We start from the raw sequence: 20668 nt of genomic DNA, 5'->3' as shown, positions 1-20668 counted from the left end.
CTCCACAGTAGAAAGTGCTTATCTCATCTAAAGTTTACTCAAATTACAGATGTAGTAAAATCTTACCTGTAAACTTTAGGTCTGACCACTTATCAACGGACTGATGTGAATATCTCAAGCAAGTGAAGGGAATAAACCTTTCTTTGCAGCGATAGAGAAGTGACAACTAACAACAAAACTGTTTCGCGCCAAATGTCCTTGCGTTTAATACGAAATGACGTCAGAGGGAATATTGCACTTTTACCAGCTGTTGCACGTGAACAGAGCGTGACTGAAGGTGGCATGACGTGTTTATATTGATCGAGCACGCCGGTTTTTTAGTCTTTTCAAACGTTTATTTCGTTCTCTGTAGAAACAAAATTTACTGTTTCCCTGGAGACCAGTGTGCGTTGCTGAAGGGCAAGAAAGAGATCACGACAGCCTAGTCCCTAGGCGTTCTCCTCCTCTCTCGGGCGAGCGCGAGGTCCACGTAAGGGCCTGGGAACGGGTTGGCGTTCCCCTCAGTGTCATTCGGTGACGTCACGAAGTTTCGCGCCAAATGTATAAGCGGGAAAAGTTCGACCATCGTGGCCTTGGCAATCTGGTTCCCAGAGTCCACGGTCTCCACGGTCAGCGGTATGGTGGCCAGGTGACCGTGGACCGTGGGAACGAGATTGTGGCCTTATTGGGGGCTAGGCCTTGTTGCATTTTCGTCCCCAGAGTCCACCAGAGTCCATTGTGGCAAAGCCCTGCCGGCTAAGAGAAACGTAAAAGGCTATCGGCTCCCTTAACCGCGTTTCCATCAATCTCGAGCCCAGAGTCCGTCCAGTCGGTCAGCGGTACGGGACGGACTCTGGGAAACTGGAATCGATCAGATCAATTTCAGGTCGATTTCAGGTAGAACCTTGGTCTTCCGGTTTTTATTGCGCATGCTCTCAGGTCTAAGCGGAAGTAAATTTCCCAGAACGGAAGTAAAACGAGAAAGTTGAACTATTTCTAACACAGTATTAACCATAGTTAGTACTAACTATGGTATTAACAGAACTGGTGTTTATCAAAGCAACAAAAGTAACAAAAACGTTCTGCAGTTAACAAAAGAGAGAGTCAACAAAAGAGCCTCTGGGTCGCCTCTGGTGTTTTGATTTCCGTTAGTCTCTTTCTTGTGCATACTGTTATAATGGTTTTAAATCAAATATCTTGTTTGCCTTCCAAGATTCCGCCTGACTGTGTGCATTTGTTCGTTGTTGTTTTGCGGACGACAGTGAAGAAATTTACATAATGCACAACGCACGGACAGGCTATTGTTCTGTTGATAAAAATTTTTGTTTGGCGACTTTCGTATATTTCAAAGGCTTCTCGCTGACAGCGCATCTTTTCATGATAGATTGCATGTTTTCGAGCAAATAATTTTTTCCTCGTCAAATAGCGGTAATATTAATAAAGACGTTAAAGGCCACATCGGTCAACGCTATTCAAAAGGTGTAATTTGCATTTCGGCGACTCAGCTCGTGCACGTATTCACGCAATTCACGTGCACAAAATTGTACAATTCCTTTTTTCAGCAAAACAACAACGCGTAATGTTCAAATTCTGCTTTATAAGTTATTATTTTGAATCGAGCACTGTCTGCGATATTCAGTTTTTCAACCGTAACGGAGATTTGAAAGAAAACAGTAGTTCTAGCGAGATTGTAAGTCAACTATAAATTGAGTTTTCAATCGACCTTGTCCTTGATGACGCCGTGGCTGTTGTTTTAAAACTCCGCTCAGAATCGACGCTTAAAGGAAGTCCTTTTTTATTCAAGGGATCTTTTAAGTTCAAAAAGAATGATAGAATTAGAAAATACTTCATTTATGTAGCGCCACATGACGAGTTCTTAGGTGTTTTACAAAATTAAGGTGATACACCTGAACATTTGACCATGGAAAACAAAAAATGTTTTTCCAGGGTTTCCGGTTTGGTTTACTTCCGGGGAAGATTTTCAGACTTCCGTGTTGATTTCTATTGTTCTGTGAGAACCAGTAAGACACTGAATTATTATTCAGTTTCCCAGAGTGAGTCCCGGCGACCCTGCCGCTGACCAACCGCTGACGGATCGCGGAGCCGGGGCTCACTCTGGGCTCGAGATTGCGTTTCCATTTGCACTATTCTTGTCCCCAGACCCCGTCGTCCCTCTTAAGGCGGGGATTCACATGAAACTGATGAAAGCCGTTTTTTGAATTTTTTGATGAATTTTAGGGAATTTTTGAAGGAAAGAGTTTTTCTCAAAGGAGTTGTAAAATTTGGAGAAATAAGAAATATTGAAGATTAAGTGTGATTTAAATTAAAATTAGAATTTGAAGTTAAAAATTAGTAGATGGACACCAAAACAGCCCCCTGACAACCTGGAGTGCTCTAGCGTGACCAAATTTTTCGTCTGTTTTTGCTCACCCTGTTTGCCTCTTTCCTTCGAAGAACATTGGGCCCGAAGACTCAGGGGTGCAATCAGAGGGGTGCAATATTGTATTGTTTGAAGGGGGGGGGGGAGGCTGCAGGGGTGCGGAGAGGGAAACTGTTTTTTTCAGTTTTCGATTTCGTTTTGATAATTGCCCTTCCCCAGTCAAAAATATAATGGCTTATCCCTCACAAAGACTCAAATTAAGGGGGGGGGGGGGGGGGGGGGGGAGACGCGAAAAAAACTACACTGAAAACTAATGGTATTGAGAAGGAAAATAAGTGATTTACACTATTGTCCAGATTTTAGCCTTCTCCTTTGTTTTTACGAAATAAGTACGTTCACTCTCGATCTCTTGCTCCTCCTGGCTCCACAATAAGAAATACATACTTCATGTTTTTTAACACTATTGGCAGTATTGGGCTTCCTTGTGAAGGGAACAGTTGTAAATAGCGCTTATTAAAAAATCAGAACTTGCTGAAATCACCATTATTATTGAAAATTAACGCTTTTCTGAGTTCAAGATATTTCCTGTTTGTAGAATAAACTGATAGCGTCGCTTTCCAGATGGGACATTTTCTAGGAACATCGACCGCTCCACATTCGAATACTAACTTCCCACTTCCTCTAGAACAATCAGCATATTCTTCATTCTTACATCACAAGCATTTTTGAAAAAAAAGTAGCGCTGCTTTTTATACGCTTTTGTTTACAGCGGTGGGGCAAGTCGAAGGGAAATTTCCCATTTTGCGAATACAACCCTGGTTGCTTCCGGCGCGAAAGTTATTTTTGTCCCTTTGCATCATCACAGCACCAAACACGTTTGATCACGTGGTTGTTCTTGTCCAATAGGACAGCTGAAAACTCGAACGGGGAAGTCCCTGGGTTTAGGGGGAATGGAGTCCATAAACGTGAACGAGCCTTTCGCTTTTCAAACGTGAACGAAGCTTTTGTAAAATACTGATGTACACAAACGAAAGGTGACACAAGGAAAGAGAATCTAACAGTTTAAGGGACAAACGACTCACAAGCGTTAGCAGGTAGGAGGTTTACTTGGTTTTCGGTAAACTTTATAGTAGGCTGAGATGAAGCTTAGGCCATATTTTGCAATGCTCTCGAACCCAAAGTTTACTACACGGGAGTTATGACTATTTTTACCTTCAGCTAGCAAAGGGAAATAAGCTTACCAAAATATTTTACGTTCAGAATTAATGCTAGACAGAAGTTGTTCTGTTTGAATTCGATCTAACCTAAGAACTGCTTTAGAAACTTCTGTAAAAGTACTAGTTAGTCGTCAGTCAAAGCAATTTCCAAGTTTTCTGTCAGTCTGTGTCAGTTGATCATCGTAAAAGAGGTGTGCTTAATCAGCATGTTAAGCTAAAGATATTTTTTTCTTTCTCTGTTGCTAAAAAGGAGCACATTTTACTGTAGTAATAACTTACACTTCAAATGTGCTGATTAAATAAATCTCCGAAGCCCTTTGAGATGTCAGCCAGTTCTGCAGTCTCATGTAGAGTTGTGAAGAATTGAGACTGCTACAAGTACAAAACAGATTCAGGTCTGACATGTACATGAATGTGATAAGCTTGCTATATTGAGGCCTTATGATTAGAATGACACTTCACTGACATGCCAATTCCAACCAATAAATCAAGTTTGGCTGTTTAATTTTTATTTGATGTGGCAAGTAATTTTAGGTTTACTAGGTAATGTCATAATTTAACCTTGGATTGCAACTAATACTTATGGTACTCTTTTCATGTGTCAAAGAAAATGAGTAAATAATGATAGTTTTAAGTCAATTAAATTTAAAAAATATGAGGAATTGCGAACTCTATTATTGGGCTTTTTTGTCAAACCCTTCAAAATTCCCGGCAGGGTTCACAAATATGCTCAATTTGGCGTATTTTACTTCAAATTATTTCAAATGACTCGATTTGTACATAGAGGGAGTCATTATGACTCAGGAAATTCTGGGATGAAAATGTAAAAAAATAAAACTTTTCTCCTTACCCTTTTTCAACAAAATTATACAACCTACATTAACTTTACATTGCCGCAAACTGGTACAGAACATTAAAATAATAATATCATGTGATGTACGTGTGTACACTCGGAAGATAAATACGATCGAGTGCACTGACATACCCTAGAATTCCGGTTATAAGCCCTGGGCTTATACAACTTCGTAAGGGTTTTTGGTCGGGCTTATAAGCAGAGGGGCTTTTATTCGGGAGGGCTTATAAGCGAAAGGAAAAAAACGTTTGAAACGAGCCTCGGGAGTGATGATCGAAATACGTTTTTAAGTTAAAAACGCACAAAAAGCAACATTTAGCCCTGTTCAGTACTGTCATCCGGTAGAGGGGGGGCTTATATCCGGGGGGCTTATAACCGGATTTATTATTCAACACATGCGCGCGCTGCCCATATATGGTCAAAATGTTAACGTTATCTGTCATCCGTACATAACAGATATCCTGCGATATACGTAGGTTGCGAAGATTCGTCCGAAGTAATGTAAAGCGCTGCATAATTACAGTTTTTCTATCTGCAAAATGCGTTTCGTTGACAATTTGTTGAATAATAAAACAATTATCCTGCTCAATCTTGCGGAATATCGTCTGATTTTAGCCCACTCGGCCTACGGCCTCGTCGGCTAAGTATCAGGCGATATTCCGCGCGATTTCGCAGGATAATTGTTAAGTATTTTTTTGTTTCCAAGTTGATGGGCCTATAAGCGGGGGGGCTTATAACCGGAATTTTACGGTATCTGCCATCTGGAATTTGAGCCTTCAGGGTCAGCAGTTGCTCCCAATCCCACAGGCTTCAAAATGGCATCTTGCAGCGTGACAAGAGAGTGTCCAACTCCACTGAATGGACTAAGAAAAAAGAGCGAATGAAGAAATTCATCTACATTGAGGCCTCTGAAGCTTGATGTACAACCCACATTTTATTTTATAGGTTTTCTTTTGTAAATAAATGTAAACACATGCCTGATCGATCAATACTTTCATGATTGTATCCTACTTCCGCGACGCGGTCATCAGTTCTTGCTTTATTTGCACATTATAAGCATTTTCAAGGAACACACTCTTGTCTGTCTTCTCTGGAAATCCAAGATCGGGAACTCCCCCATGCCTCTGAATTCAAATTGCAAGTATCCCCCCATACCTTCGGAATTCCAGTTTAAAGATCCCCCCTTGCCCTCAGATTTCCAAAAAGCCGTCCGTGGTATGGTATGGATATTTTCTGGAATCGCCCATTAAACAAATACTGTAAGGGGACAGGGGATGCATGTGCTTTTACAGGGCATCTAATAACAATTCTTTAACGAACATATGCTAGATACTTACCTTTTTCCATTATTTTTCCCTTGTAGTCACAAGGCATTATAAAACTCTCCCTTTTTCGCCAACTTCTCCGACAATGGCGACCAACTCGGAGAGACAGATTAATGAAACCATGACCGACAGCTTATTGCTGGATATCCTGACTCCAGGATATCTACCTGACATCACGGCACTTCAGATGCCTGCAGCCACTTATACAGGTATCTCACATCTACCTTATTGTTACTTATTTTTGCTAGGGCTGCAACAATACATTTTTTCACAATACGATACGTACCTCAATACAAGCGCCACGATACGATACAACATTACATACAACCAGGACAGGCGCCTTAACTTTACTAAATTCTTTGTTAACTTGTTTCCACTTTGTCAGCAGCAAAACTTATTTGCAAAGTGAAGTTCTTACGAACTGCATGTTTTTGCTTGTGGGCATACAAGGCAGTGTCAGCCGACAACTTAACATCGCATCTTTTATTTTTATAAGCCAGAATATGTCTTCAGAAGTGAAGTGTTTCACGATACTGCAATATTTAGTTTAAATACCTATATTCGTATCTTGACAAAAATATCGCGATTCATCAGTGCACCGGTGTATGTATAGTTTATATCTGTTTGAACTTAAAGCAAATTAGCAGAATGTTTATGTTTTCCTTGATTTCTTTTAGGTCCTTACATGGAAATCCTTGAGCAGCCTAAACAGGTAAGATATTTCTTTATTTGGCAGAGTAAAAGAAAAATTTAAGATGGGAGTACAGTGATAACCTGATTAAAGAACTATTCACAAGCTATTGATGCTTGTGAGTTGAATCTTTGTAAGAAAGCTGTACAAATTTTATACATTATAAGCTCTTCTACCAGCAGTCCACATACTAATTAATTAATTTTTAATTAATTAATTATAATTAATGTGAACTCGTAAACTGATTAGCTCCTTACAAAGCAAGCAAGTCACTTAGACTTTTTAAAAAGTTTGCTAGACAAGTTTATGTTGTTTGTTCCTATCAGTTTCCTAGCAGCTTAAATTAGGAATTGTTCAAACGAGCAGGGCATTGCAGCTGCAAAGTATTCTTTTGTTCATAATTTGTTCCTCAATATGTAATACATTTACCGGTATTTGCTTTTTTTGTTTTTACACAGAGGGGTTTTCGTTTTCGCTACCCATGTGAGGGGCCGTCTCATGGTGGTTTACCCGGTCAGTATTCTGAGAAGGGCAAGAAGTCGTACCCTTCCGTCCAGCTCTGCAACTATCAAGGCCCCGCCCGTATTGTCGTGTCGTTAGTAACAGTTGATGAGCCTCCCATGCCCCATGCGCACAGTCTGATTGGCAAGAATTCTAACAATGGAGTGGTGACGGTACAGATTGGTCCTGAACATGGAATGACTGCGAGGTAAGCTGTTGTTAATTTACTGGTGACTGGCAAAAAGCAAACAGCATTTGAGGTGGCGCCGTAGTTATTTCAGGCCATGTCATAACTTTTTCAGTGAATCCCCCTAATCATATATACATGTAGGTGCGAATTCTTGGAATAAATGACGCATATGCTCATTTCGTATTCATAATTATATAAACAAAACTGCTCACCTGTTTTCAGTCGCGGAGTAGCTTACAATCTCAACACCAATTCTTCAACTCACGGCACGGCAGATAACAGATTAAGGCCACTGAGAAGGACCTTTAGGTTAGCACACAATGGCTACAAATTGCCCAAAGAGCAAGCTCGTAAATATATTTTCTTTGCACCCTTATTAAGGCCGATTTACACGGTACGATTTTGCCGCATGCGACATGCTTGCGACATGCTTACGACAGGCTTACGACACGAATTGTGTCGTGTAAATCGGCCTTTAGAGTTACCCTCAGTGTTTCGTCAAAATCTTCTTGGCATCATTTTGCTGATGCCAAAGAAGAAGTGTCGTGCCAGTGCAGAACAGCCTAACATGAACGCCGGTCTCTTGGTTTACAGAACAAGAACCTTAGCATCATAAGGGGCTACTGAGCCTCCTACTTCTCTAGTTGTTGTGAAATTCTTTAAACTGTTTTTTTGCACTTTTGCAGTTTCCCAAATCTCGGCATTCAACATGTGACAAAGAAACTTGTGGCAAAAGTGTTGATGGAACGATACGTAAAAATGCAGTCCCTCCACACAGCCACCCTAAATGCACTGAATGCAGATGGCAAGGCCTTTGATGTGGGAATGTTGGGTGATCAGGCATTAGCAGATGGTGAAAGAGCCACTTTTGATAAAAACATGGCTGAGGCTGTGGCGGGTAAGATGGCGTTTACCTTATTCATTTGGTACTTAATTTCGCGATTTTCGTGATTCTAAAAAAATGGCGACATAAACTTTAAGGCCCGTGAAACATATTTTTTATTGCTTTAATCACATATTTTTAAATAAATGTTTTTAACATACTTTTTGGCCAAATCTAAAAATTATAACAACCCCCCAAGTTAAGACCATTCTAGTCGCCATGGTGGCTAAAATTGAGAAGAAGGCTTGAAAGCATGAGCTTAATTTAACAACTTAAATTTTTCACTGGTGACCAAACTTGAGCAGTTGGTCCACAGCCAAGTGGCCAGTGAGAGAAAAAATAAACTTGGAGGGTTGTATAACCCCACGAAATACTAACTCGGCAAAAACACAAAATAAAGTACCCGTGAAATTAAATACAGCATCATTACCAATATTAAATTAGGTATTAAATTTTTTGTGTTGTGTGGTTTCCTCTTGGATCAAGGTGATCTGAAGTTTAAATAAAAAGTAAAGATAGTGTGGTTAAACTGGAATTTCACTTGTAATTGCAGAGGAACAAAGCTGTGATTAAGTTTTTTACTAGCTGTTACATTGATGTTATCATCCATAGCATTTCGCTAGAGCTGTATGCAAGTGTAGCATAACACCAATCGACGTCGTCACCTGTAACATTCAGTGAACTCGGCCATTCTTAACAGGTGTCACAGGTTGCAGGCGCGGATGGTAGAAAAATAGTGACTGTTTTCCGGTAACACAGGCGCTAGCTTTTTGGGAGGTCCGGGAGTATGCTCCCCCTGGAAATGTTTTAGACATTGACTCCCTTAAGTGTCATTTTCCAGTATTTTTAGTCACTTGCACAAGGGGTTGACCGATTTCCATGAAAGGGTGGAAACTGGTTTGGATCTGCGCCTGGGTTATGTTCCTTAATGACGGCCCTGGAGGATTGTGTTGGAATAACAGTGTAAAAACTTGTACCAATACTTTAATTTTGTTTCCACAGAGGAGGAATCACGAAAGGTTCGCCGCATGGTCGAGGAACAGACACAGAACATGAGCTTGAATGCCGTCAGATTGTGCTTTCAAGCATATCTTCCTGATGACAGTGGTTGTTTTACAAAAGCCTTACCTCCTTGCGTCTCAAATCCAGTTTATGATTCAAGTGAGATGAGTTTATCTATATTAGTTGTACAGTTATTATTATTTTTTAAGTCTGATGAAGGACAAAAAAATTAGATATAAATATATTAAATTTTTTTGGAAACCTACTTAAAAAAGCCCTAGGTAAAAAAGATTTAACCTAGGTTAAAAAAAGTAACTTGAATTTAAATTTGACCTGTAACACATACACTTTGCAATCATACCTACTTACAAAATGCTTACTGTATAAAGTTTTTTATGCTTGCCCTTTCTTGCATCTCAACAAAAATAATGATACCCCCTCAATCTATATGTAGTATGTTAAAACTTTGTTATCTACGCACTTCTCTTTACAGAAGCCCCATGTGCCTCAAATCTTAAGATTTGCCGCATGGATCGCAACTCTGGCTGTGCCACAGGGGGTGATGAGGTCTACTTGTTGTGTGACAAAGTACAAAAAGGTGAATTTCGCATTATCATTTTGCCATCTATACTTGTAGTTAGACCCTGCTACTGGATAATTCGAACTCAGTTATTTTAAATTCCCCATTGTTTCGAACTAACACCCATTTTCCATGGATTTGCCCTTCAGTCATTTACTAAATTATAAATTATACTAACTAACAAGTGCAAGTGCTTTGTTTTCATAATTACATCTCTGCTTGTATTTTGCAGATGACATTGAAGTTGTGTTTTATGAGACTAATGTGGAGACTGCCAAAAAAACCTGGGAGGGGCAAGGAGTGTTTGCTCCAACAGATGTCCACAGACAGGTGTTGTTTATTGACTTGATATCAGGGCATATTATTGATAATTATTTTAAGACTGGAAAATGGGCCAAAAAGCTTATTTTGCAAAAAAACCTACAAGTTTGAGGAAAAAGGCTTAACTTCCAACTGTAGTGGGTAGTTCAAGACTTAGACCATTATTTTTAAGAAATTATTTGTGGCATTGAACAGGTCTGCGTCACAAAAGGTTGAAACATAAAACAAAAGTTTCTAAAATCAACCAGGCAGTAATATCGACATCAAATTGCTTGCATAAATGCATGATCAGTTCTGCATGATTTTTCTAAGGAGACATAGTTTCAGTTAGCTTAGTTCAAAGTCAAAATTTGTAACACAAAAACTATCATATTGCGATCTTCATACATGTAAAGGTCGCTGGAATACTTTTTTGCAGTCCACAAGAGATTATAATTACACAAATGCTGAATATTAATTTCTGACTAAATTCAGAGAGCAAAACACTGAGTTGATGTGCATGTATAATGTAGTTTGAATGAATTATTGTTGAACACAATTTTAAAATATTGAAATGTTTCAGGTCGCCATAGTTTTTAAAACTCCTCCATACTGGAATCTTGCCATTGAAAGACCTGCTAAAGTGCAGCTTGAACTGCGACGCAAATCTGACCAAGAGACAAGTGAACCAGTGGAGTTTACTTATCAGCCACAAATGTTTGGTATGTACATGTAGTGAGCTCATTTTTAAGCAGCTAGATTCAGTTGACTTCAGATTATAGGAAATTAACTGTTGACTGTGTTAACCCCTTTACTGCCTCTATGACGTACTGAGAACGTCATGACTTCTGTACTTCATGTGCCTATATGACGTACTGAGTAGCCCACTTCTCATTTGTGCTGGTTGGCTTTGAATTATGATGTCAGTTCTGCAGGCAATGAGAGGATTTTCAAACTTCATGCATGGCTGCTGTAGATGTGTTGCCCACTTTACCAATACTCTCATGATAGCTTGTAATGACAATGTAGTGAAACCTCTTTAATATAACATTCAGGCTCAGTTTTGCAGTTCTTGGGAAACTGGATGGATTTCTGACCAAATAAAGAACTTGTTCCCGTCAGCTGATTAGTTATATTGAGTTCACTGCAGTCCACTGGTCTGGTCCCACATTGATTTATAATAAATAGGTGTGTTTCATTTTCTTTGCAGACAAAGAACAGATTGGTGCTAAAAGACGAAAGAAAATCCCTCATTTCTCTGACTACTTTGGTGGTGGAGGTGGAGGTGGCCCCCCTCCCAGTGCAGGTGGGGCTGGTGGTGGGGGTTTTGGTGGTTTTGGTGCATTGGGCCTACTGGGCCCTGCTGCATTTGGTTTCATACCCTTTAGTACTAACCCAGGTACTTCTCAAACTAACAATCAAGGTGAGTTTTTCACTGATCATTGGTTCTTTTTTAATAATAAGGCAACTTATTTAAGTTGTAAGTGTCCTTAGTGTCAGAGTACAAAGAAAGTGAATTCTCCAACTTGCCCAGCCTTCAGGCAAGTTGGAACCATTTTGTGCTGACCCGAAGTACTTTCTCAGTTACCTTACTTCATCTGCCAGGTAAAAAGTCCAAAAGTGTTACTTGCCCACCTGGCAAGTGATGGATCAAATCCACTAGCCAGACAAGAAAATCCACTAACCAGGGCTATTGGACAGGACTTTCTTTTGCACTAGCCCAACAAGAAAATCCACTGGCCAAAGGCTATCACACAAAAGTTTCTTTGCGCACAATTGAGTGTGTATCAACATCTATGTATTTAAAGGTACACTGGGGTGTACTCAAAGCTGTATGAACCTAAAAAACAGAGTGCTCAGAAATACATGTATTGCACTTAACAGTAAGCTACTCTTCTAATGGCGGTCACATAACTGAGAACATGTAAACATCAGGACTGCTGTGTGTTTTTTTTATTCCATGTACACAAATGAACTCTGTACTAAAAGTTAATTTTTATGAATTCATTAGTTTTTTAGCAGATACTTCGAGTTTGGACAACAGTGTCTTAGGGCTAAAATCTTTGAAAACATCTGCCAAATTAATATGCACATGGAGCTGAAAACATGTTATTGATTTGTCTTTTGGCAGGAGGTGGGAGCACATCTCAACAGGGACAGTCACATGCTTCTGGGCAGACACACACAGCTGGACAGTCGTCCCAAGCAGGTATGACAGTAATGTTTTTAGTGACTGTCTTCTTGTGGTGTCTTTCTTAGGGTACAATACTGGTGCCAAGTTTCAATTACTTTGCTTAAGTAGTTACAGAGATACTACTGATTTTGTGTTTTTACACCAATTACTGTCAAACTTATGACGTCATCAGGTATCTTATTATTCAACACATGCGCGCGCTGCCCATATATGGTCAAAATGTTAACGTTATCTGTCATCCGTACATAACAGATATCCTGCGATATACGTAGGTTGCGAAGATTCGTCCGAAATCTTGTATAGCGCTGCATAATTGCAGTTTTTCTATGTGCAAAATGTGTTTCGTTGACAATTTGTTGAATAATAAAACAATTATCCTGCTCAATCTTGCAGAATATCGTCTGATTTTAGCCAACTCGGCCTACGGCCTCGTCGGCTAAGTATCAGGCGATATTCCGCACGATTTCGCAGGATAATTGTTAATTATTTGCATAATACAAAATCGTGAATATCTCTGGAATGAGAAAATATATCAGGAAAAGGAAAACACCATCTTTCTTCATTTTGAAAGGCCTTTCATATGAGTACAACTTGATTTTCATTTCATAGGCACTTTAAAACATTGTTGTGCACCTTAATTAGCAGTATTTATAACAACATTATAAACTTATTATCTTGAAACAGATCTTAGCGAATTAGCATGGAATCTTGCCGAGAAGTCTGCTGCCGCCATGCGTGACTATGCTGCTACTGGTGACATGCGGTATTTACTTGCAGCTCAGAGACACTTGACAGCAGTACAAGACGACAGCGGCGACACGTAAGTAATTGCTGTCAAACAACCTGTACAACAGTCCTGATGTATGATTTATAGGGACAGCTTGATGATCTTTAAACAAGATAAGAAATTAATAAAATAATTGTTCTACGTAATCGTTCTTTACTTTCTTAACAGTGCTCTTCACCTTGCTGTCATCAACTCCCAACAAGAAGTAGTTCAGTGTCTAATTGACGTCATGGCTGGGCTGCCAGATTCTTACATCAGCGAATATAACTTCTTGAGACAAGTGAGTCATGTTCTTTCCTGCATTGTATTGTACTAACACCCAGATGAATGTCCTGTGAATAATACTATAATTATATAATTTATGTGACACCTTGTGAAGTAGACACATGAAGTAGGTCCCTGTTGTTCTTGGCATACCCCTACCCCAACATGTACAAGTGACTCTAGCCGCTAGTGAACAGCACAAAATTCGCAAGTCTAGCTCAAGCTGAGGTAAAGTCTGCATTCAAGCAATGTTGTAGCCCATCTGGCCAAAGCTTATCTCGGTTTCCATTGCATGAAGCAACTAGGATAGGATGCTAGTCCAGTGCAGGGTGACCTGTGGCATTAAATTCGCCTCTACACATTTATACACCTGGGTGGAGAGAGGAACTATGAGAGTTTTAGAAGTGCCTTGCCTAAGAACACAACATATTGACCCCAGTTAGTGTGCTAGAGTTTGACAAACCGAAAGGCTCACCCACTAAGCCATCCTGTAAAAAAACCTTTTTAGGGGTTGCCCAGTGTTAGAATTTCACTTTCAAGTGTATGGTTATACATGTACTGTGGTATTTCTTTAGTTGGTTATTTACTGACAGTTATTGTTTTCTTTATCCAGTCGCCTCTTCACCTCGCTGCCATCACTAAGCAACCCCGCATACTGGAATGTCTGTTAAGAGCGAGTGCAAATGCCAGATCCCGTGATCGTCATGGAAACACAGCTGTGCACATTGCATGTATGCATGGTGATGCTGTCTGTTTGAAAGCGCTGTTGAACTTTAATGTGTCGAAAACAGTTCTCAACTGGCAGAACTACCAAGGTAAATGCTAAAATATGTGTTGTTCACATGATTTATCAGCAGCGGACATGTACAAAAATGATAATGAGCACTGTGTTTTTAGCAAAAAAGAAAAGAAAAGAAACAAGGTGATTATGGCATTTTACGTAACTTGCCTCAGATCAAAGCACAAAAAGAGAAATTATGCAATATTTAGGTATCAGGAATAAGAGATACGACACAGAGCAATGATTAAGCTCCCCTTCTCCCGGGCCGTTCTTTTGTAGATATAAACAATTACAACATATTGATAGCAAGCAGAGCCGTGCAATCCAATTCAGTGTGTTTTGGAGTACATTTCTACCAGCAATGTTAAAAATTCATTTAATGCTTTTAGCTATGCACTATTGAGTTATGATGCAAACGGGAAGTTCGGAAGAAGCTGGAGTTGTGCTTCTTTCATGCTCTTCAAACTTCTTGCATACACTATAACTCAACAGAGCACCCTAAAGCATTAACCAGTTGATAATTTGATCATGTTCAATAACAAATGATGGAAAACTGTGCAGGAATGAATGTGAGTCACTGAGTTCATAAATATTTTTTGGTTGTTTGTTAATTATAACTGAACCGTTCTCAGGTCTGACTCCAGTGCATCTAGCAGTCCTAGCCGGTAGTAAAGACGTTCTTAAACTATTGAACTCAGCAGGAGCCAACATGAGCGCTCAGGTATGCCAACATTCTTGTCAATGGCTTTATTCTCATAGCATTCCTGACTTAGTGTCTACTAACATTGTTTAGGAGAAACTACTTGTACATATAGATGTTGGTCACCTTCAGTGAGAAAGGGTGAAAGACCTTTTTATAATCTAGTAATCTTGAAAAATGTTTTTCGTAATTGCATTCCTTACTTTTTAGGACGGCACAAGTGGTAAAACTCCCCTTCATCACGCAGTTGAACAAGATTATCTGGCTCTGGCTGGCTTTCTCATTCTGGAGGTAAATTATCCAGTATCCTGATTTTGGTTCACTAGTGGGGATGTAAACCATTCTCAAAATCAATCATTTTATTGTTGCTTGTCTATTGTCAGTTTACTCGCACTTTCATCAACACATGCTTGCTGTCTGCACAAATCTATCTTTTGTGTATTATAAGTCAAATATCGATGTAAATGCAAGTCACTGGTTTCTTACATTCCTTTTTTTCCTTTATTAATTTGCTTCTTTGTCCGCATTCATTTTTACAGCGAAAAAAAAATAGATGCAGCCAGTAAAAAAGTCGGTAATTTAGTTCTTTAACTTCTCTTCCTCTCAGAGGCCAAAAAACAAACAAACAAAACTTGAAGAAAAACCATTTATCAAGTACAATTCGACATTGCAACTCATTTCACTGCAACCTTGGCCAGGACCCGCCCTTTTTATTTGAATATTATGTTTATGGGGAAAATGGAGCTTAAATTGTCATACGTTGCTTGAATGTCCATTCAGTTTGTCAAGATCAAATATCATATCATTTCCTTATTAGGCAAACAGTGATGTAGACGCGGCCACCTTCGATGGCAACACACCGCTGCACATAGCTGCAGCAAGTGGGCTCAAGGGTCAGACAGCACTTCTAGTGGCTGCTGGAGCTGATACAACATTACAGAACAGTGATGAAGAAACAGCCTTTGACTTGGCTAACGTAGCTGAAGTAAGCTTTGTAAATTCTGTTAGGATCTGTCACTTTTGTTTCTCTGTGGAAGGGACCACATAGGCTTAACATTTAAAGGGATTATGTCACGGGGATATTCGCAGATTTTTGGTCTAAACTGTTCTGAGATAAGTGGTAGGCAACTAAACCCATAAAAACATTATCTTTGAACATTTAACTGAAGATATAACCTTAATTTGGGGATAGAAATCAAACTTCGGCTATAAATAACGCTTTTTTTTAAAGGCGCGCGGAACCAACTTGAAAACGTTGGCTAACGTTTTTCAAATTGCAATCCATTTCCATCCAAGCCATCCGCAGCCAAACGCGCTTTTAAACAGTCTTAGTGCCCTACGACACAAAATAATATTAATTCTGGCTGTTCAAAAGTCTGTTAAAATCCGTGACATAGTCCCTTTAAGGTGGTAGTGGTAGAAGTTCTACTGTATATGCAAGTAAGCTGTTCATTGCACACCTCCCCCAATTCAAGCCACCATTTTCCTGATTTCTCCTTAGAGTATCAGTACATTGTCATACAGGTGGATGATGAGAATTGAATAAAAAGCTTGCAGCATGATGAATCAAAATAGATTCTGAATATTTTTTTCGTTATTCAGGTTCAAGAAATCTTGGATGAAGATGAAGCGCTAAGCACTGACCCTTCGCAAGATGACGGTAAGTTGTTTGTGAACACTTAGCTGATAATCGACCGCCCTCCACTTTGCTCCAGCGAAGGGCTACAGCTCGAAACCTCAGCTTTCCAAAATTCGCTGCGGCGGTTTATTTACCTTCATAAACTTTTAGTTGATTATCATCTAAGTATTTCACTTGCCGCAGATGCAGTACAACGGTTTCTTTAGAAACTAATAAGATTGTGTATCTGAACAGAACTAACAATTTTTATGGTGTTGTTTTCAGAACTAGCAGCAGGCTTGACTGGTCTCACATTGGGCCAAGGTAAGAAATAAGAAAAGATAAGATAAAAATGTTATTGTACACTCCTAAAAAGGTTTTTCAGTGAACAATACAATACATGAAGTGGAATAAAATGTAAAATGTAAAATTTGTACACTAGTTATATATTAATAAAAAAAATAGAAAGAAATAGAAAGGAAAAATGAAAGAAATAAGAAAAAATAATTTAAAAACTCAATAAAAATAAAAATAGATAAAAGATAAATAAACGACTTTATTGAAGTGTCAATGTATTTTGCACGGCTGTGCTAATTGGGATTACTGTAAATACCGTATTTATTCGACAAAGTCCAAAAATTTAATAAGCGCGCTTAATCGAATAAATACGGTAATAATAATAAATAATAATAAAAAGTATTTTTATAGCGCCAAAATCCACTAATTGCTCATGGCGCTTTACACAAACATAATAAATCGAACAGAAACTCAGTGTTAAAAATCCCAACTGGCAAGGGGCTTACCAGTTCGCTATTATTGTATTTATTGTATTAACAATGCGTGGAGGAGTTCTGAAATTCGGGACAACACAAATTCATCTAGTGGCAGGGAAGAGGATTTAAACCTGGGAACTTCAGTGCACTAACCACTAGGTCACACTGCTTCCTGCGACCTAACAAAGTTATATACACAAGAGACTAAAAGGATTACATAAAAATGACAGTTTTTATTTGAAATCTCCTAGGTGACATGGACAAGTTAGATCCTTATGTTCGACGAAAGATGGCGCAAAGACTAGATTCCAGTAGTAGTATCGGTGCAGACTGGCGTGAATTGTCCAGGAGACTGGGTCTAGGGACATTGGAGACTGCCTTCGCCATACACTCAAGTCCAACCACGCAGGTGTTGGCTCAATATGAGGTAATAAGCGTTCATTTGAAGGGTGATATACTGGTTAAGGAATTTGTTATGTAACGTTACTTCTTGGGAAAACTCAAAAGAAAAGGAAGCTGCTCAGTGGAGCAGAGCAAATTCAGTAAGCTGAATGTTGTTTTCATCTCAAGTCTTTCTAGTTAAGGCCGGTTTACACGTTACGATTTGTTGGCCCGATTTGGCCCAGATTTGATAAGAAAAAAAATGGCCTGATTTGTTAAAAATATGTTGCAGCGTCACAGATAATAGAAATCGGGCTGATTTTCATCCTTTCAATTTAAATAGGCAAAGAAAAGCCAGCCGACGAATCGCAGCGTGTAAATTTGCTTGGATCAAATTTAAAGATACCGGTATCTTTACAAAGTGTTACTTTCTCATGAAATGTTCTCTTGTCTCCACTCAAAACTAGTTTTGTTTGGGATTGTACCCCAACGATGGCAAATTTTGAAAATGTCAGTCGTATTTTTCGAGTATTTATACATTTTGGTTTTTTAATCCTTTTTGGTTCTTAAATCCCCGGCCAAACGATAAAACATTTTCCTCCTACATTTTGCTTTACGAGCAGAGGTGGCTAAACGGTCAAACATACTCTTCCAACATGATATGGGACATAAATGTTTGATCTTTTAGCCGGATCTTTATACCTCTCTGTTGTTTTTCAGCCTTGTTAGAATTGTTATTTTGCGATTGCCTTTCAAATGTTTGATCTTTTTAGCCGGATCTTTATACCTCTCTGTTGTTTTTCAGCCTTGTTAGAATTGTTATTTTGCGATTGCCTTTCACTTTGTCTTTGAGCGTCCATCGTAAACAATGGCTTTATTTATTGTCACACGAAACTAGAATAAAATGTCAATTATGGCATTTAGTTGAGAGGATCAGCATTTGAGCTTGTTTTTATCGTTCTTCACAGGCTGCTGATGGTAGTATCAAGACATTGCGGCAGGTCCTTCATGACATGCGCAGAGGAGATGTGTTAGAGATTCTTGAAGAACGCAATGATTCAGGATTTGATTCCGGTCTCGGCTCTCACTCTCTATCGGCCAGCAGATCAATAGGTGAGGCTTATTTTTCCACGAAATCATCCAGCAGAATCTTTCAGTCAGGTTGTTTGTCAGTTGGCCATTTGGGTTGGTCGGTCGGACTGTTAGTCAGACAGGCAGACAGCCCCATTGGTGGGTCGGTGAGTCAGTCAGTCAGTCAGTCAGTCAGTCAGTCAACTAATTAATCAACCAGTCAGTCGCTATCAATCAGTAGTTAGTCAATCAATCAATTAATCAATCAATCAATCAGTTAATCAATTAATCAACCAATCTATAAGTACTCCGTCTGCTGTCTGTCTGTCTGTTCATAAGCGGTCAGTCAGTCAGTCAGTCAGTCAGTCAGTCACTCAGTCAGTCAACTAATTAATCAACCAGTCAGTCGCTATCAATCAGTCAGTCAATCAATCAATCAGTTAATCAATTAATCAACCAATCTATAAGTCACTCCGTCTAGCTGTCTGTCTGTCTGTTCATAAGCGGTCAGTCAGTCAGTCATAAGTTTATCAGTTAATACCGGTAGTCTTGGATATTTCCAATTATTGATGGAAGTTTGACAAGTCATCTACAGTTACTGTTGTAGTTAAGTTCCCATTATTTCCTGTTTTCCCTAAGCTCATATTCACGATTTCTTTCTTTTCGCAGAAATGGCGTCCTATGAGGCCGGGAGCTCTAATATTTCGTCTAGTTCTTCAATACAGAAGGGAACAACAAGCCTCGAGTCCACACGAAAGGCTGGAAACTTTCAACCGATTAGGCAACACCAAGATGTATTTTAACTTTAATTTTAGCAATATGTTCCGATTATAGTAGTATCAGCTTGAATTTGTTGACAGTCAGTGACTGTGTGCATTGCGTGACGTTTAAGCGTAAGGTGAAACTGTGCCTTGCGTGACACAACACTGGATCGAATTCTGCCGTGATCACGTGATATCCACAGCTTTGAGTTAAGCTCTATATGGTATATATAAGTTAACGTAGATTCCAGATGAGACGGATTTTCTTGCGTCTAGTTGATATAAAAAAATGTAAAAAAAATGGTATATTTCTTATACACAAATGGTGATAATTTCTACATGGTTTGTATTAGTAATAGTTTGGTTATGGCTTTAAAAGTCAGTTTGTTGTAAACCTCTGTTAAGTTGATTTTTGTTGTTATCAGCAGTATTTACTTATTTTTTGATTGTTAATCCATTCGTTATGTATCTATTATTTTATATAGGTAAGTTATTTGAACGTACCTTGGCCGTTGTTGACCAGAAATACTACGGTCTTGTTTGATTGTGACATGGAGTGTCGATAGATTCTACTTTACATAGTTAATTTTCCCAAGAGCTGTCATCTATTTTCTATTAATACTTCTGCCAAGAAGTCATTAATACACCAATGGTTCGGCGTCTTGTAGACGATTTATGAGAAAAAGAAAATCACAAAACAACAGTCAAATCCCGCTCCATGACCAGTGGTGGATCCAGACCTTTAGATAAGTGGGGGCCCGCTCATCCAGACCCTGGAATAAGGGGGGGGGGCGCTCTCTGGCCTAAGGGCCTCTATTTGGCCTAAAATTAAGGTAGGACGGCCCCTCCCCTAGATCCGCCACTGATGACGAACGAGCCAATGGCAGTAGAGTAGATAACAATATGGGCGCTGTTATGTGAAGCTGTAAGCGCGGTCGTGAGTGTTGCGAGATGCGAATCAGACGGGACTTTTTTCAAGTAAAAAAATTGTAGCTGTAGTATAATTATTTCCGGTTATCCACAGAGTCATAATGCGGCATATCGCTAATTGTTATTGGCTCGGATAAGCAAGCGTGGCAAGTTTTTGAAAGTGGCCCTGCTTTCTCCTGATCGGGAAGGTACCTGGTTACTTTCTACAAAGTTGCCAAGGGGTATGGGTCATCCACCACATTAAAATAAAAAAAAGCAGCACACAAAACCAAACGAAGTGCGGTACTATAACTTTAATGATGTAAATCAATAAATACATTAAAAGTGATAAATAACAAATCTTTTCTTGGTTTAACTGTGTGAAGCTAAAATAGAACGGCGCCCTTTTCCTTCTCAGAGCCACCGATCCAATTTCCGGCGGGGCCTAGAAACTAGAAATTCAAAATTATCGTGCTGAGGTCCTGAAGGTCGAGGCAATCGAGCGGCTCTGGGTCCCGAGAGAATGAG

General features: G+C 39.3%; 1 protein-coding gene and 1 pseudogene across 2 annotated transcripts in view; one reads left to right on the top strand and one right to left on the bottom strand.

Annotated features, from left to right (window-relative positions):
• Positions 1–153, bottom strand: part of LOC144650836 (NACHT, LRR and PYD domains-containing protein 4-like) — a 98616-nt pseudogene extending 98463 nt beyond the window's left edge. The window contains exon 1 of the transcript XR_013570209.1: positions 67–153. The product of XR_013570209.1 is annotated as an NACHT, LRR and PYD domains-containing protein 4-like (transcript). The remainder of the gene's footprint in view (positions 1–66) is intronic.
• Positions 154–3302: 3149 nt separating this feature from the next.
• Positions 3303–20377, top strand: LOC144650821 (nuclear factor NF-kappa-B p105 subunit-like). Its single transcript, XM_078510581.1, has 22 exons — positions 3303–3453; positions 5793–5963; positions 6432–6466; positions 6904–7154; positions 7823–8034; positions 9022–9180; positions 9515–9619; positions 9834–9931; positions 10485–10623; positions 11112–11324; positions 12033–12110; positions 12780–12915; positions 13051–13162; positions 13760–13961; positions 14560–14648; positions 14838–14918; positions 15445–15612; positions 16230–16287; positions 16531–16569; positions 17270–17445; positions 18368–18512; positions 19140–20377. The coding sequence occupies exons 2-22, from the start codon at positions 5840–5842 to the stop codon at positions 19271–19273; spliced, it is 2754 nt and encodes a 917-aa protein (XP_078366707.1). The 5' UTR covers positions 3303–3453; positions 5793–5839; the 3' UTR covers positions 19274–20377.
• Positions 20378–20668: the final 291 nt, after the last annotated feature.

This window comes from Oculina patagonica, chromosome 4 (assembly GCF_052425735.1).
Source record: "Oculina patagonica isolate OP01 chromosome 4, crgOcupat, whole genome shotgun sequence".
Taxonomy (NCBI): domain Eukaryota; kingdom Metazoa; phylum Cnidaria; class Anthozoa; order Scleractinia; family Oculinidae; genus Oculina; species Oculina patagonica.
This window is presented reverse-complemented; position numbering and strand designations above follow the sequence as displayed.